The sequence below is a fragment of the Gossypium hirsutum genome, chromosome D05 (genome assembly GCF_007990345.1).
Source record: "Gossypium hirsutum isolate 1008001.06 chromosome D05, Gossypium_hirsutum_v2.1, whole genome shotgun sequence".
NCBI classification, from domain to species: domain Eukaryota; kingdom Viridiplantae; phylum Streptophyta; class Magnoliopsida; order Malvales; family Malvaceae; genus Gossypium; species Gossypium hirsutum.
Genome location: NC_053441.1, coordinates 21,535,756 through 21,554,619, shown reverse-complemented (window position 1 = coordinate 21,554,619; position 18,864 = coordinate 21,535,756). Strand labels below are relative to the sequence as shown.

At 33.9% G+C, this 18,864-nt stretch overlaps 2 protein-coding genes and 1 pseudogene across 3 annotated transcripts; 1 reads left to right on the top strand and 2 right to left on the bottom strand.

The window, feature by feature from the left end:
• Nucleotides 1-1,613: 1,613 nt before the first annotated feature.
• LOC107905023 (glucan endo-1,3-beta-glucosidase) lies at nucleotides 1,614-2,951 on the bottom strand. Its single transcript, XM_016831572.2, has 2 exons — nucleotides 2,800-2,951; nucleotides 1,614-2,705 (listed from the first exon to the last, which is right to left on the bottom strand). The coding sequence occupies exons 1-2, from the start codon at nucleotides 2,867-2,869 to the stop codon at nucleotides 1,762-1,764; spliced, it is 1,014 nt and encodes a 337-aa protein (XP_016687061.1). The 5' UTR covers nucleotides 2,870-2,951; the 3' UTR covers nucleotides 1,614-1,761.
• A 3,259-nt stretch (nucleotides 2,952-6,210) lies between these two features.
• Nucleotides 6,211-10,827, top strand: LOC107905024 (histone acetyltransferase of the MYST family 1). Of its 2 annotated transcripts, none has more exons than XM_016831573.2 (9): nucleotides 6,211-6,623; nucleotides 6,777-6,865; nucleotides 6,968-7,030; nucleotides 7,153-7,362; nucleotides 8,178-8,246; nucleotides 8,665-8,826; nucleotides 9,222-9,315; nucleotides 9,541-9,683; nucleotides 10,403-10,827. In XM_016831573.2, the coding sequence occupies exons 1-9, from the start codon at nucleotides 6,338-6,340 to the stop codon at nucleotides 10,604-10,606; spliced, it is 1,320 nt and encodes a 439-aa protein (XP_016687062.1). In that variant the 5' UTR covers nucleotides 6,211-6,337; the 3' UTR covers nucleotides 10,607-10,827. The 2 variants fall into 2 exon arrangements, with proteins under 2 accessions (XP_016687062.1, XP_016687063.1); XM_016831574.2 differs by having other exon boundaries at nucleotides 6,246-6,623; nucleotides 6,968-7,027.
• A 989-nt stretch (nucleotides 10,828-11,816) lies between these two features.
• LOC107923309 (beta-1,3-galactosyltransferase 7-like) lies at nucleotides 11,817-18,623 on the bottom strand (annotated as a pseudogene).
• Nucleotides 18,624-18,864: the final 241 nt, after the last annotated feature.

Sequence of the window (18,864 nt, the reverse complement as noted above, 5' to 3'; positions counted from 1 at the left end):
AAATTATATGTAAAATATGTACATGTACATATACAAGTACTTATATGATAATAATAAGACATGTATATTTAAAAATACATAAGTATATATATGAATAGAGATATAAAAGTAACAACAATAATACCAATACTAATAATAATAAAGATGATAATAATAATAATAATAATAATAATAATAAAGTTAACAAAAATTGACTAAATAATAAAATATGCTAAAAAGGGGCCTTAAATCGAAATGAAATAAAACATATAGGGCCAATTCGAAATAAAGGAAAACGAAAGGGATCCAATTGCGACGCGCGTAAAAAAGGGAAGGACCGAAACAGAAAATAAACCCAAAATCCCAAAACGCAGCACCTCAATGGACTAAAATAAAACAAAAGTAAAATGTTAGGGCTAAATCAAAATAAAATAAAACAACAAAATAGGACCAGATTGAAACACGCCGCGAATCAGAGGGACTGCGCGCATAAATTGCCCCAAAAACTAAAACACGCGGATCCTTCGGGTCGGGTCGGGTCGGGTCGACGCGCGGATCCCCCTTTGCTAAAACGGCGCCGTTTTGTGTTTAGTATAAATAATAAGAAAAACCAAAAAAAAAATCAAATCAGTTTCATCTTTTAAAAAAACAGAGAGAGAGAGCTCTCTCCTTCTCTCTCAGGCCCAAGTCCGGCCATGGGTTCCGGCGATCTTCCGACATTGACGGCGTCGCGCCGGCCACCGTACACGGTGGCCGGAAAACTTCAAAAAGGTATATATATTTTTTACATTTTCCTCTTTATATTATATATGTATATAAGTAAATAAACAAAAGAGAAAAATATATATCTAAGAAAAAAAATCGAAAATAAAAGAGAACCCTCTTATCACCTTTAAACTTTTTGCTTTTTATTTCTGTAAATGCTACCAAAAGGAAAAGAAAAGCCCACTGTTCCCGAAAAAAAAACCTCCTTTCTTTTCTCTTTATGTTCGGCTTTTATAGCGAAAGAACAAAAAGAAAGAAAAAGATTTAATATTTTCTTGTTTTGTGTTGTCTGCTTCTTTTTTTCCTTGTTGCGTGTTTGTTTCTCTCCTTGCAGGTGATTGACTTGGAGCAGGTGGCGCAGTGGAGTGGGTGGTGACGGCTGTGAACAGAGGGCAGGTGAGGCGGCCAGGAGCAGGTGCGGCACAACAGGGGGCTAGGGTTTCTGCCCTAGTCTGACTGGGTTTGGGGCCGGTTAGGCTTATTGGGCCGATTGGGTTAGGCTAGTGGGCTGTCTTGTAATGGGTCTTGGGTTTGGGCTGGTGAGTTCAGATTGGGCTTGTACATTCACTTTAATGCAGATTCTACTTGGACATCTCTTTCGTCATTACAAGTCATTTTGCCTTACTGGGAGCTCCGTTTTCAACGTGTTATATTAGGTCACCAATTAAAGTTAAATCTTTCCCTTTCTCCTTTGATGTGATCAAAATTACTATTGTTGAATTTAAAATTTATATCAAATTATTCAAAATCTGTATTAATAGAAAATCAATTTATTCGTAAAAATAAATTTAATATATTTTTATTTTATTTTTGAATTGATAAAATTTGAATATTAAACTTTTTATTTAATATTTAATTACCAATAAAGATATTTTTAAAATATTTAAAATTTTATTTAATTAAAAAACAACACATAAAACTTATTAATATTTAGATTGATTTTCCACTTTCAAAATATGCAGAAACTATATGAAGCGTCTCTGGCAAAAGATTTAAATAGCCAACAACATTTCAACTTCACCAAAATGGATAAACAGGGTTCATATTGGGGAAGAAGAATCCGAAATTCTGCTCAACTGTGGGTTGCTTCAAATCCTCGTTGAACATCTCGAAGAAAAACGTCGGCATTATATATTCAGGTCTTTTCGGAGTCCCCTTCTGCGTCACATGATTTAACAAGTTCTTGTTATAAGTTTGAGCGTTCGCGACACTCGTGTAAGGCTCGTTACCGGCGGTCGGCCATCCAGTTTCGGCTACAATGAGAGTAATTTGGCCGAAGCCGATCTTATCTAGGGCGGCATTGAAAGCATCGACCATGCCGTCAAAGAGGTTGTAGTATTCCAAGCCTTGGTCGACCACCACCGGTGCGGTCGAGGTGAACAAGGCGTAATCGAGGGAAATATGAGTGGGGTCTGAGGCATAGGCAAAATAAGGGTACACATTGATCAGGAGGGGCGAATCCTGTACAGCCAGAATGGCCATGATACTAGTCATGATCGATGTTATATCGCTTCCAAAAGCGCCGTCTGAAGGAGGGTACGAGGTACTTAGGGCATTCATCGGGACCACGGTCGTAACCTTCGTCGTGCCTAACCCAAATAAGGCGAGCGAGTTCATTATGTTGTTCATGGCATCAGGAATGTAAGAGCTTGATTGTCCTGAAATGGCTTCATTCCCAATAGTGATCAACTTGAACTGAACATCGTCCTTATAAGGGACGATGTTGGTGTTAACCCATGCATCGGCTGCACTTTGATCTTTTGCGAGGCTTTGTATGTCCTCGTTTCTCGGACCCATCGAGAGGGATATTCCCGATCCCCTTGCTGCTTCGAGCACTTCAGGGTAAGGCTGGTAGAGCCTGATATTGTTTATGCCACTAGTTTTGTAAAGATTAATAACATCTCCTGGAGATGGAAGATTGTTGCCGTTCAAACCATAGCAAACACCAATATCACGGCCATCTGCAACATATATGGTAGATCAGTATAAATGTTTTGTTGTATATTTTTCAAAGCCATACTTACCGTAAAATCACTGTAGAGAAGTTTGTTTTACCTGTTAGAGAGAGGAGTTGAGTTAAAAACACCATTGCTGAGATTAAAAACCCAGAAAATGTTGGACCCATATTTCACTATATTTCTTGATCTCAGCTTCTTTTTTTTTTTTACAAAGGAATGTCAATAACTGGTGCTCGTTTCTTGTGCACACTGCTGGATTTATACACTCTCTCTGGAATTTTTTTTTTCAAAAAGGATTCTGAGTTTTTGGACAATATGAGATATCAATGCATGAGGGTATCGTGTCCCATCATATTTGCATATAATGAATAGGTTTTGACACTTCCTCTTTCTAGTTTGATTGTACGTTATGATTTTTCGGATATATAAAAATAATTTTGAGATGTATCTCATGTATAAAAATAACTTGATTATTATTAGAATAACTTGTGTCAAAATTTACATTTGATACATGCGAATACATTGAATTTTATGGACATACAGCGACAACACCATCATAATTTTTTAGTACATTACGCCTTGAACACACAATCTATTAAAATATCAAAATATGAATATTTTTCGATCTTTTTTAATGTAGTTACATTTTCGGTATTTTGATGGGCGATTGAAAGAAAAAAAATAGATGAACTGTGTCATTTATTTCATTCAAAAAGTGACAAATATAATTTAATTGCATTAATGAGAACCTATAAATTCAGCAGGAAGTATATGGCTATCAAATTTAAATGCTCACTTTCAATTAATTATCATTACTTTTCACTGATTGTTTGTGATTTGGTGATCCATTTTCTGCTAATGCTTTGGATTTCTTCAGTGTTGTTCAAATATAATTTTCCCACTATTCTTGAAATCTATATGTTTTTAAACTTTTTTTTATTATAATTTCATCAAATTCAGAATTTTTTTAGAAATGCCATAAATTTTATAATGTATCAATTTATTATTTTCTTTTCATTTTCGAAGAAACTAGATATATTTTTTTCATTTTTTTAGGTCAAAATATAATTTTACCTTAAATTAATTTATAATTTAATCAACATAACAATTTTTCCATTAGGGTCAAGGACCTTACTTACCACTTAAATTTGTGCTTGCTTGTGTTCTAATTAACTTATCAACATTTTCTTTTATTAAAAATTTTCAACATTAATGTCGAGTGAATCTTAACTCGGCTGGTATTGACATTATTATCAATATAAAAATATGTAAGTTTGAGTACACTAAAATTCTTATTTAAAGGTTAAGAGAAACTATGAATAGTTCTATAATCTATCTATAATCTCTATTAGAGTACAGGGTCGAAGAAACTTTTGAACTTCTTATATAGCCTTTGTACAATGTTTTTCATTTTAAATATTTTTTTATTTTTTATAAGATTTATCATATTTATAAATAAAAATATTAATTTTACTAAATATTTAATTCAACAAATTTACTTGATAAGAAAAGTTATCGAATTTACAAATAAAAATTTTGATTCTATTAAAAGTTTTTACTAAATGAATTTATATAATAATAAATTAAAATAAAATTTATATTAAATTACTTCATACGTAATATAGATATTTAAACCATTATGTTTCAATTAAAAAAAAGTAAAAAAAAAAGAGATTACTTTAGTTTTAAATATCAAAATTTAATTATTTATATAATTCAAATATAAAAATTGTAATTAATATATTTATACACAAGGGCGAAGCTAGAAAAATTTTTTAGGGGGGCAAAATTAAATTGTAATTTTTACAATAGTAAAAATGTAAATTTTAAAGGATTAAAATAAAATTTTATCATTTTTAAGGGGTCAAAGTGTAATTTTTCCTTTACTAATTTAAAATTTTAAAAATTTTAATGGGCCAAAATAAAAAATTCTATGTTATGGTTATGTTAATTATATATTAATTATGAATTATTATGATTAATTTATTGACTATTAAGAAAAAATTGAATAGTTAAAAGTTTAATTTACAATATATCAATTTCTTTATAGTTTATACAAATGATTTAATAATGATTAGGAAATTTTTTATTAGCATTATGTTCGAAATATCAAAATAATTGATATATAGTAATTATGTTGATTAGTTATTATTTTGAATAATATTTCTTTGTATTAATTATATAAAGTAAAACTATATTATATACTGAATATTGTAAAAATGCTTTAATTATAATTTAGATTATTATTATATTTGAATTGTTAATTAAGTTAGTATATTTTAATTTTGTGCAGTGATTCAAATAATAAAAAATATTTTACATTAATTATAGTAATTAAAAATATATTATTTAAATAATTAATAAAATAAATTAAACACATAAAATTATATGCCGCGCATATCACATTAGAAACCATTATATATAAAAGAGCATCTCTAAGAATATTTGTAAATAAAAGAAAATGACCAAAATCACTTTTGATCCTTATACTATACTCACATTCGAGATTTAGTTTTTATATTTTAATTTTACATAATTTAGACCTCTAATTTTATAATGACATTAATTAATTTAAATAGTTAATATCCAGAACTATTTTAATTTGACTTAATTTAAACCTCTAATTTGATCATCTTTAGCCTCTATAATTTTTTTTTTAATTTTGAAATTCTAATCCTTACTAAGTAGTAGCCATTAAATTTGTTAAGTTAAACTCTACTTTTACCAAAATCTCACGTGGCAAACATATTATAATACTTACAAAAAACCCCAGGACATTTTAGTTAATAAATTTAATGACTATTGTTTAAGTTAAGCTTAAAACTTAAATCTTGAAATTGAAAAAATAAACAGATAAAAAATAATCAAATTAGTGAACATAAACTAAACTCTACAAGTTATGTATAGTATATAACTAATACTAGAGTTTGACTTAACAAATTTAACTGCTATCATATAAGTTAAGAATGAAATTTCAAAATTTGACAAGGATAAAATATAAAAAATATGCATGAACTATAGTCCAATGTGCAATATCATACATAAACTCTGATTTTGTGTGGTTTAATGCATAAAAGTTTTAAATTTCACAAATCACTAATAATATTATTGAATTAGAACCATTTTCATTTCTTTAAATGCGTACAATTGAATCAAAATAAAAATTTCATGTATACGTATAAACCACAAGTCAAGTTTCATGTTATAATTACATCAAATTAAAATTTATGTATCAAATTGCATATTGAACCAAAAGTTCTTTGATATTTATCTCAATTTGAAAGTATAAAAATTAAAATAGATAAAATTAGACTACGTGAACTAATTTTTAATTTTTTGAAAAATTAAAATATCAATGATATTATTCTACATTTTTTTCTAATTTTAAAAATTATTATTTCTTAAAATATAAAATGTATATAAAAATATTATCAATATAAAATTTTATATATTAAATACTTTATAAAAATATTTTTGTGGATGTGAGTAAGTTTGTAGGACCCAAAGACGAAGATATTAATTTACTCGAGAAGGAACTCGATGGGCTGAAGCCCCAAAAATATTTTCTTCTACCCCCTCTTTTGTATTGTCGAGCCCACTCGAAGTCTGAAACCCTCTCAGACCGACACCACCCCATGGGTTCCATAGACACGCCGACGATTACGCAGAATGGTTCAACACAATCCCAGGCCGCCGCTGCTCCGGCCGACGACAACCAGCGGCCGTTGGCCTCCTCAAACGGAGCGCCGGAGTCTGAGGCAACGAAAAAGAGGAGGTCTGGTATACTCCCCCTAGAGGTGGGTACTCGCGTCATGTGCCGCTGGAGAGACGGCAAGTATCATCCTGTCAAAGTCATCGAACGCCGTAAGCTGCAGTCCACTGAGCCCAGTGATTATGAATATTACGTTCATTACACCGAGTGTAAGATTTCTGTTCTCCCTAGGGTTTTTTACTATAATTTAATTATGCCAGGTTCTTTTTTTGTGATTCAATTGAGAATTTTAGAATTATTATGTTAGAAAATTTTGGAAATTGATGTATCTTTTTTTTATAATAATGATATTAAAATGATAGTTAATAGGAGGCTTGATGAATGGGTGAAGCTTGAACAACTTGATCTTGATTCTGTCGAAACGGTGGTTGATGAAAAGGTCGAAGATAAGGTAAACATTCTTTTACAATGTAGAACCTTGCACTTATGTTTTCTCTTTGTTTATCATTTGAGGGTGTTCTGATTTGAACAATTTTGCTCATGGGCTTCTCAGGTAGCAAGCTTAAAAATGACACGCCACCAGAAACGTAAGATTGATGAGACACACGTTGAGGTTGTAAGTAAACGTAGACCTTTTGCTCGGTGATGTGTAAATATCAGAGGATCATTTGAAATTTCTGCATGTAGCTTTTGTGAAATTATATTATTTGTAATCGTCTATCATTTTACTTTCTTTAGGGTCATGAGGAGCTGGATGCTGCCAGCTTGCGTGAACATGAAGAATTCACAAAGGTGAAAAATATTGCGACTATAGAACTTGGAAGATATGAAATTGAGACTTGGTACTTCTCACCCTTTCCACCAGAATATAATGATTCGTTGAAGTTGTACTTTTGTGAGTTTTGCCTCAACTTCATGAAAAGGAAAGAGCAACTTCAAAGGCATATGGTGAGCTTTGCCTCGATGTAGCAATAGTCTTTTCCCCTCTGCAATACTTGTTGCATTACTTTATAGTATTTTAAATGTTCTCTATGTTTTAGTTTTTTTTTTCTAGCATTGTAAGAACCTTGTGTGAACCATAGCAACTTTGAACATTGTAATGCAAGTTTGCTTCATTTGTCATGAATATAAGTTTTGCTTGCCACATGTTTTCCTTGCATGCTTTGGTTGAAAGTAATTTAAGTGACCTTTGGTTTTGTTAAGTGACACCTGACATTTTTTTTTCCTTTGTGTAACCTTGGTTTGATAAGAATTATTCTTCTATTCATCATCTAGTACTATGCAGATTATGTAGATGTAGACCTGTAAGTTGAGGTTTAGGTTTTCCTCTTATCATTTTTTTCCCTTCATTCTTGACCTAATTGATTAAGATAAAACAATTATGGGATATGTAATTTGCTTGCCAAGCTGCAAGTATCTGTTATTATGCATGATTGATTATCAATGGTTTTATGGCCATTGTGTTTTAAGACCAAGGTATTGCAGCAGTAATATTTTCCCTTGATGTTAAACTCATCTTAAATTGCATTCCCTAGTGTAATTTCCTATCTTATGCCTTCATTTATTTTTTTATGTACTTTCTTTATCATGCCAGGGATAGGATGGAATGTGGTACAGATGTAGGATATTGCTGCCTTAAAAAATTGCTTTTGGATTTTTATAGTGAAAAAATTGTCTTTGAGTTTTGCCTCTTCATCCGATTGCCTCAAGTTACAGATGGAGCAGAATCAATATTAACTCTCTGTTTTCATGCTACTCTGTAGAGGAAGTGTGATTTGAAGCATCCCCCTGGGGACGAAATATATCGAAGTGGTACCCTGTCAATGTTTGAGGTATATTCTTGAATAGCTTTTACTGCTACTATTTTCTGTGCCAAAGTTCACAAAAAGAAAAAAAAAGTTCACAAAAAGAAAAAAAAAGGAAATAGCCTTTCCTTGACCTAGTTAAGTAAAATCTATATTGTTGTGGCTTTCTTCAACCCTACCCTATTGTTTTTGCTTTTGTAAATTCAATTTTCACATATCTTTATTTGTATGTAAAATCCAATAATCTTGAGATCTTCTTAAATGATACTTTGAAAAATGTTGTGCTGAGACAATTATTTTTCAACTTTGGCTTACTAGTGTAGAAATAATTTTCACCATTTTTCTTTTTTTCTAGCTCCTGCTACAAAATGTCATGTTGTAGAATGCTGCAGATCTTTAGCCTTTGTTGACATTCATCTTCCTTTGTTCAAATATTTTGAGACAGGTTGATGGCAAAAAGAACAAAGTTTATGGGCAGAATCTTTGTTATTTGGCGAAGTTGTTCCTTGACCACAAGACCCTTTATTACGATGTTGACCTGTTTCTATTCTATGTTTTGTGTGAATGTGATGATCGAGGTTGCCACATGGTTGGATACTTTTCCAAGGTAATTAATTTCTACTGCATTTTTGTTGCTTATAATTTGACACTGTGTGGGGGTTATAACAAATCTTTTTATGTCTAAGGCTGTTCTAATATTTTGTAGTTGCAATGTACCAACTCAGTTGGCATGGAGTGCATACAGCATTTCTTGACCTTATTGTCATCATATTAGAAGTTTTCAAGTAGTAAAATTTATTCTCTGTGTATTTTGGGACTTTAAGTTTCTTATTCAACCCCATAGCATGTTCGGTAAAACTTTTTGTAGTCATTACACCTGGAATGCTTAGAATGTTGCCAATCCTTATTATTATTTCATTGTTATCTGCACCGTTTCTTAGTCTTTTAGACTGTCTTACCCGTCACAACAATTATCTTAGCATTTTGCATCTGATCATGCAGGAAAAGCATTCAGAGGAATCCTATAATTTGGCATGTATCCTCACCCTTCCTCCATATCAAAGGAAAGGCTATGGGAAGTTTTTAATTGCCTTTTGTAAGCTCTGTGCCTGCTATTTTATTTTATAATTTTTTTGCCTTACTTTATCAATGGTTCAGAAAAAAAGACTTCCCCTCTTATGTCTTAAAATAAATAGCTAGATGCTAGAGCCTTCTAGATATTGAATATAAATGCCCCTCTGTATATTGTCTTTTGCATTTCATCCTATTTGTTATTTATTAATTGAGCTTTATTGCTTATTTTGTCTTCGTTGTGGACCAGCATATGAACTCTCGAAGAAAGAAGGTAAAGTTGGCACACCTGAAAGACCACTTTCCGACCTAGGGCTGTTGAGCTACAGAGGGTACTGGACAAGGGTTCTTTTAGACATCCTGAAAAAGCATAAAGGAAATATTTCCATCAAGGTATCATTACCTGAATATTTTAAGTCCTAGGGGGGGGGTGTGATTTATGCAATTCCATCTGCTTGTGTGACCTGGTAAACCCGATATTGGACTTTAGAAACTTGGTTAGCATTTGGTAAGGTAACCTTTCCATGAGAATTTGTGCCTGCATTTGAGGGTAATTTACTGGATTCAAGCCTACATTGTGACAACGCTCAAGTTCAACTAAACTGGACCCATCTATCATAAAGTTAAATTCAAATTTGATTAGACAGACTTAATTACCTATTAAATAACAAATACAGAGAAAAGATTTGAATGGGTTCTTGGGATATTGGAGTTGAAAATTAAAGTTTTCTGAGATTACTTGAACCTCTTCAGTTTGTCCTGTGGGCAACAGATCTAATCTGGGTATGTTTCCAGTCAAGCTTGTAGTCATGGTGGCTTTTATTTTAGAATGGTGAGCAAGAGTATCCTCGCCTAGGAAATATAAATGAGCATCCCAGAATAGTAAAATAACACTCGAGGTTCGGTTCATCTTCCCATTTTGAAAAAATGAAAACAAGTTAAAAACATTCCTGAAATGATAGATTTGATGCAGCTTGTGTGATAAATTATTATTATTGTTTTTTAGTTTAGTAGGTACTGCTGAATAGCTGTATTTACCTTTCTCTGAGAAATTTGGTTCAATGGTCACTGAATTGTTATTACTGTTTGGTACGTGAACCTATTCTGTCCAGGAGCTCAGTGACATGACAGCTATAAAGGCGGAGGATATATTGACCACTCTGCAGAGTCTAGAGCTGATTCAATACAGGAAGGGGCAGCATGTTATATGTGCGGATCCCAAGGTGTTGGATCGTCATCTAAAAGCCGCTGGGCGTGGTGGGCTTGAGGTTGATGTTAGCAAGTTAATCTGGACACCATATAAAGAACAGAGTTAATGCTACATAGCTTCTTGTATAAAGAAGAGGTTTAACACTAACCAGTTTGTTTAGTTAGTAGCTGTTTTACTAGGAAATTGTAACTTATGTTTGTATAAAAAATAGGAGAGAATAAGAAACTTAAAAAGATTGAATTAGATCCTCCTATCATCATTTCACAAGCTAACCTGTAAATTCCCTTATTTAACCATGAGATACAACGTAATGACACTCTTGTGCGACATCATACGCTTATTTGGATTTTATAGAGAGGATATCTATCATGTTTCCATGTTCAAGCATGTTTCATCTCACGCGGATGGATTTTATTTTGTAGATAATAAAATAACAAGAATTAGTCTTTATGACCGCTTCTAGCTACAGACAAAAAACTATGCTGAAACTGAATGACATCTCAAAGTGCGTGGTTTAGACGTTGAAAAATAAGCAAAATTTACCATTTTAAAAATCAGGTATTAAACTTATTGAAGAAATGGCATCGATTGAAATATTCAGCTTGTACCCACCCTTTAGATTTGGTTTGACATTCGAAACTCAAGTCTTTAAATTATATAAATTGTTGATGTATTGTCCCTTAATTTGACAATGGATGTGAAAGAAAGCAGTATATGTTTTTGGTGAATTATCAAATCTTATACAAAAGGCAACATTATTTGTCTAGAAAAAAAAATCATTTGGGGTTTAAGCAAACTTCAATATCCACCATCAATTATCGAAGTTAGGCATCCTAAACCTATCAAACTATCTAGATTCTGAATTGAAGACTAAACACTCCTTGCACTCGTAGGAGTTGAATGCTGAAATTATTTGACCTATTTAAACTTTAAAGTGGATCCTGTTTGCCGTGCTGCCGACCATAAACTTATTCATATCTTTTGGCATTTGGTCAATGTTTATTATTGTTTGTCTAGTTATAAGACCGGTGTAAATTAATCCATTCATCAAAAAACAAGAATGAAATTTTTTATCCCATCCTTTTTTTATCTTTATGACATGATCTGGTTAGTAGCTATATAATATAATACAAAAAAAAATTACATTTATCATAAGTTTTAAACCCTTTGTTTAGTTTAAAGTTCAACTTTCGGTACTTACTAACCAAGATGGGAGCTTATCACAGATGTGAAAATGATTTGAAATAGACACTTGATCTAACACCACAATGCATACTCACTTGATTTCCACATTGACATAACAATCATCAAGAAAATATAATGATGGTGTTTCCATCAATAATTTTGAGAGATAAAAATTCCTAAATCTTTGATGAGTAATTCATATACTTCTCTTAACTAGCATCACCACAATTCGATGCCTCCAACACCACAATCATAAAAAAACATGGAAATTTTAAGAACAAATCATATACACATTATCTAACCTTGTAGTGTTCCACCTAGTTATTAAACAGTGGTCGGTTCTCGACGTCTGCTAAGTTGAATCTGTTGAAGCTGTAAGCTTTCCAATGAACCCCCACGAGATCTCCTCTGCCAAAGAGTGTCTCCTTCTCCTTTATCACCTTGTTTCGGCACTCTCTTGATCACAGGCAAAGGGGGATCCATGTTTTCGATGTTGATTGAACGCGAACCACTGTTCTCTTTCCCACCATGTTCTACCAACCCTTGTTTTCTTTTGCCAGAAAACAACTTCTTGAGCTTGAAATACTTGATGCCATTATCATTGGTATTATTATTAGCATTGCAGCTGTTGTTGATCTTGGTGGTGATATCGAGTGCAGGGAAGCCAACAATCCTGTTGTTCCTCTTCACTTGTCCCATGCAACCGATCTTTGGCGACAAAGGGTCGTCATCCGATAACTTGTCTTTCCATTTGGGAAGCTTAATCACATCTTTATTAATGGATACCTCCGAACACAACATCGGCAAAAAGATGCTTCTCTTTGTATGATTCAAATGTAGATTCTGATGGCAATTATATCTATTTCCCATGTTGTGTTGGCCCCTCCTTTGCTTTTCTTTTAACAAATCTGAAAAGAAAACAAAGGAATAAAGGAAAGAAAGAGATTAGGAGTTAAGGAGGAAGATGAAGGCTTTTTCAAGGGGTACTATAAGTATAAAATATGCTTTTTATGTAAACAACGAGATCTGTCCAAAAATCGGATTATTCATATAATCAAATTGATTTGATTTCTTCAATCCAAGTCATGTCAAAGCATTAAATATAAGTATAAAACATATGAAATTAATACAAAATAATGTTATGTTTTAAATAATAAAATGAGTCGTTGGCCGGTCCAAGCACATGGAGAAGTCTAATTTAAAGAGTAAAGAGTAGGATGGAGAAAGGATTAAATACAAGCAACTGTTTTACTTTTTATGTTAGTACCTGATCAGTGTCATCAATATTGCATTGCCAGAGATTGCCTAGAAAATCAAAGACATGCTTATCTGTCACTGTTGCCTTTTCTCTCTCCTTACCCTCCAACCTGTATACAATTATAAATAAAATACTGTCAAAATACCGAGAAAATTTATGTCTAAATTTTACATAAACTATTACTTGTTTTGTCATATCTATTTGGTTGTATCACTCACTTACTGGGAAAATCAGTTGCCTTCATATTCTCCATCAAGTGATTGGAGCATGCCTTTGAGAGAAGATCTATGCATCTATTATTGAATCAAATTCAGGGTGCATTTAGCCTAAGATCTAAAAAGAAATATCAAGCAAACCCCAAGTTGTGGCCTATTGGTCGGATATTCACTTCCCCAGGGAAAAAAAGAAGATATATCAGGCATAATACGATATTTTATTTGGACAAAATATCTATGGCATGACATAATGCACCATCTCTCAATCTTGGGGATGGGATGATGATGCGTATGAAGGAACAAGAAAGCTACTCCATCCACACAAAAACGTTTGAAAATAAATAAATCAATCCAATAATTCAATAATGATCAAGGTATCTACATGTTTAACCTGGCATGTCAATATTGGTTTATGATCCAAAAGGTTGCCACACCTTAATTCAAAACATGAAGTTCCAAGTTTACAGCTTTCCTACTATTCGTAACGAACCACGATACTGTGTACGAGGATGAAGCAAAGAATTGTACCTATATGTGCTGAAATAAGGGCTTTGCTGAGTTGAACCCACAGTGTTACAGCAAAACTTGCATCTACAGGGCATTATGAATTTCCAAACCAAATCATTTCAAAGTTCAAATTAAGAACATGGTCTTACATTGTCTTTTCGTTTGCAGCTGAAGCAGTAGTCATTCGCTGCATAAAAGAGGGAAGAAAAAAGTCCTAGTGGCAAGGTTACCAGAACAATGAAAGGCCATGATATTCCAAAAAAATAAGCATCTTCCCAGTCAGCTATTGTTCAGAGGTGTCATCATGGTTGTCTCCTGGGGGTGCAACTGCCTCATCCTTGGGAAATTGGATACTGTATTTTCTAGTTTAGAGACTGAATTTGGGATATCATCCACCCTGTCAGTATCTTTTTGCAGTCCAATATTTAGTTCCATCACTCTATTATCTTCAGATTCCTTCACTGTTCCAACATGTTCTTGAGCTAGAGCTCGTGAACTGGAAGAAAGAATAGTTGCAGAAACGCTACCCAGTCCTTTCAAAAGCAAACATACTTGAAGACAAGTTGTTTATAGTTATTCAGGTCTTCAACATCATTGATTTTCAGGTCACTAAAATGAACAAACATATATGGGCACTCTCGAAACACTTTCCTTGTCTGATCCTCCTTCAGAAGCATGGTTGCCCCTTAATTCACCAGCTTTGAGATTTATGGAACTTTAGTAATTGATGACAGATCTTCTTTACTTAAAGGTTTTATTTCAGAAGATTTGGTTCAGATCGCAAAGTTCTCTTTGTCTGGGTTCAGTAACTTCTCGGTACAACAAAATATTAGCCATAACAACCTGCCGGAGCTCCGTACTGTCTCAAAGTAAGCTACATGATCAAATAGGTTTACTGTCATTAAGACTATCCTTCATCAGATATAGAGCTTATAGAACTGAAAATTAATGAGGCATCAAGCCCGCCAAAAGGGAATATATTAAATGGCATGAAGCAAAATGGCTACATATATGCATCAATGGTCATGCTATTGTTTCTGTAAAATATCTAAAATCTAAATCAGAATATGTTCAATAGAGCATAAAACAGATCAGTGGCCTTATGCGAAAAGATTGATGCAGCAATCTCTTTAATTTTACTGCATATAGCAAAAAGGAAATCACCAGAAACAAAAATCCAACCACTTACTAGCCATGATGTCTCATTTTGAAAGGTCGACTTAATATCCAAATTGCTTAAAAATAATAAAAGCAAGTAATGTAGACCCAAATCCCATGACATATGTAAGTATCGATGGCTTACTTCACCAGCACTGTGGAGGTCCTCCTCTGGGCATCCGCCCCAAAGCGGATGAGCTCGAACAGCAGCTTCCATGTTGGCGAAGAACGCCTGCGCGGGATGAGGAGCATTGTTGGAGAACAAAACTACGAAGCTGCAATATAGCGACGGTCAAAAACCCAGAAATGATTTTCTAGAATGAAACATCCCGATCCTTCTCATAGTGAAATTAAGTTCTGTTTGGCAATGGATTTACAAACAGAAGAGCTCGCGTGTCGAGAATTTTACTTGAATTCGAAGCAATAAACAATTAAAACCTAGTTCCTCCAAAATTTTGAATTTTAGCAGCCTCATTACCAAAAAGAAATTGTTGATTATTACCAAATAAACAATCATTAATCAATTCTGGTTAAGCACAAATCACGTTCTATCTTAAGCTTTTATATACACTTAAACATGAGAACTATAATGAAAAGAAAAAAGAGGTAAATAATTGAAGATAGAGGGAACTTTTGATGGATTTAACGAAATCAGTAGAGGAAGGCTGGCGCATTACGTTCTAGAAAATCTTGCAATCTTAAGAAAACGTCGGGATTATCCATTTTGGCTAATAACCAACAGATTATTTGACAATTTTCTGGGCTCAGACTGAATATAGCTTGTAATTTGAGTTGAGTATTATACTTTTGAGAACCAATTAAAATTCCGCTCATTCTTGAATGAAAATATAATTTCTATGAGAAAAAAAAACAAAATTTTGTGTGTATAAGTACATACTATCTAACAACTCAACGCCGCCTTTCTTTTGCCTTCCATTTCTGAAAGTAAACGGTCGAGGATATGCATTGAAAGCAGAAGTTTCCTCCACCATTGATCAACCACGAACCCCACCCCCCCCCCAAAAAAAAAAACCTTATATCGGTTTAGAATAAGGCACTCCAAACTACAGCATCCCCTTCCCCGCACCTTTGATGAACGATTTTGATCTTCTCCACTGATCTGCAGATTCCACTGCAGCTCCAATCAAATGATGCGGCACACGCATTACCTGCTTTTGCCTTCAGCTCACAATCTGCACCATGCATTTCCAAAACAGAATCTCCATTAAGCAAACACTAGTTTACCCGCCTCATTCTAATTTAGAATGCCTATGGTTATGGTTTGCGTGCGTTTCACATGAATCCATCCTTGTTTCAACCTTCCTTTGATCAAACTACTTGTGTTCTTGAAGAACTTTACCTGGTGGAGTACCACAGCACATGCTCTTAATATTCAAGTGCTGAACCTCAAGGCCGAGAAACCATGAACCGAGGGACACATCTTCGTTAGCATACTTGTGCAATATATGCCTGCAATTCAGTCAGAATCACTCTGAATGTTGTCAACCATGCCTGTCTTTTTAAGGCAGAATATTATCAGTGCAGAGGATCAAAGGTGCAAAGTCACTACATCAAAACAATATGCAAATTCAACAGTCTGAGACAGCCATTTAGCTCAACGACATAAAATATAACAGAATTTATGCAGGGTAATAACCGATCTTCAATGTTTTGAGGACATGCTTTATGTAAAAAGAAACTGCTACATGATCTAACTGGTAAAAAAAGCGAAAACCAAGGGGAAGGAACGGGATGAAGGTCACACTGCCAAATGCACACACATAATAAAGATGAAACCAAGATCCTCAATTAGGCAAAGCCAAAAAAAAAAGTGACTTTCATATAAAAATCAATGATCTCACTGGTTTGCGGCAATGTAGCTTGCGAGATCCTTTGAAATTGCATATATCTGACCAGTTGCATGTCGAAAGTACTTATTCCCCTCTTCTCCAAATTTCCAGTACTCCGGTTCATGGTACTTGACAGACCTTAAGTACATAGAGGAATTCAAGAAAAGGTATATAACAAACTTTGCAGGACAGAGCAAAGCAAATTGGAGATTAGTATTATCATTGACAAAAAAATACCAGAACTAATTACTTTTTAGAAAGAACCGGTCCGGATTTCATGCACCCTATATAGGCCATGGGCTTGGAACGGTGACGGCCAAGAAGTGCGGCTAGCTTACCTATCAGAAAAAAATATGCATAAACAAATTCACTAATGAAACAATCAAAAGCTTTTGTTAAGTTCTACTATATGTTTCTAACATTAGAGATGGCAAACCCACCAAGATTAACATGGACATCATCGTCCACCTTGACGTAGAACTCGGCATCCCAATTTGCAACGGCAGTACAAATATAAGTTTTTGTTTTTGCAGATAATTCATGATATCCTTCAACATGCTCCTGTATTAGAAGGTTGGTAACAGTTTAAAGGTATGAAATGGGGATAATATGTCAGTAAGAGTTTTCAACATTATCACGGAAACACTTGTCTAACCAGTCTAAGGAAGTCCTTATGTTGAGCATCCTCTGAATCAATGGCTCTATCTAAAATGCTGTCGGATGTTGCACTGGAGTTAATAATGCAGATATAAACGTAAGTCAGTTTGAATTTCATACTGAAGCAAGTACATTTCTCCCATATTCATCACACTTTAAACATTACCATTCACGCTCAAGATTTGATCTCCATATGCCTGCACTTGAAAAAGGAACTGAAAAACGATTTTACCTATGGCCGATTATGAAACGGATAATAATCCCCTTTTCACGCTCCAACCGAACAAGCTTTTCCCCTGCTCAAACATAAACATAAGAAATCATTTCGGATAATGAAATACAAAGAAGAAACGACTCAAATGCTCTATAAAATACCTTGTGGCATCCAAGTTTCTCTGATGGAATCACGCCGTCTCCTACTACTAAAAGCAGTGTTAATCCCAATGACCATGAATGCTTTCTTCCTCGGCGAGTCGATACCAGCCAAGGTCGAGACAGCACCGGTGGCATCCGAGTTCTTCATTTTCTGAGAACTACCTGGGGGAGCCACTTAATCTGGAGCGTTGCAAATGACTTGTCTAGAGATCTAGTTAGGCCCTCACCAAAAATAAAAAATTGCAAAGAAATTAATAGTGAAGAGTGAAGACTTCCCAAAGCAAAAACATGAACTTCACCTAAAAGAATAAGAACCCAGTTTCGCACTCACTCAATTGCTTCGTGGGTTTTCAAAACTTCGCCCTTTTCATAATTATCTGTTGCAGGCTTCTGCAAAAACACAATAAAGCTTTGTTTTTAAAAGAAAAAGCTGAAGAAAACCAAAAACTAAAGTTAAAAAAACTGTCATTGTGAACATAATAGGAACATACTTTCTTAGTGTCACAATCGTTGAATATAGTTGGAATCCATAGCCTGTAACCAAAATCCAATATCTATCAAAAAAAAAAAAACTCCACCCCAACAATTAAAGACCCGAACCCAAAAAAAAAAAGAAAAAGGAAAAGGAAAGGCATTGACACCATTTCATAAATTAAATAAAGAAAGAACAAATAGAAAGGGAGACCTGTTAGAGAAGACAGTTCCGAGGACGAAGAAGGAGATGCAGAGAAATGGGATCCATTTAAGGGAGATTTTCGTCGAACTACGTTGCTTCATGGGCGAGAGAAGAGGAGGAGCGAGGCGGAGGTGGAGATTGTGAACAAAGAGTATTGGAATTGTTGTGGTAATTTTGGATGAAACATTAGGCGCGCAGGAGCGGGAGCGACGAAATAACAGAAAATGAGAACAGTTACGCAACAAAGGGATTGCCGCATTAGGGGCACCTTTGGTTCGCTGTATTGGATTAGAGGCGTATTGGAATTAGAGGTGTATTGGATTAGAGGTGTAATAGCTAATCCACTGTTTGGTTGAATGTAATGGAATAGAGGCGTAATAGTAATCTTGTGTTTGGTTGAATGGAATAGAGGTGTAATAGCATAATAGAAAAAAAAACTAAAATGACTAGAATACCCTTAGCATAAATTTGTTTTGGTAAATG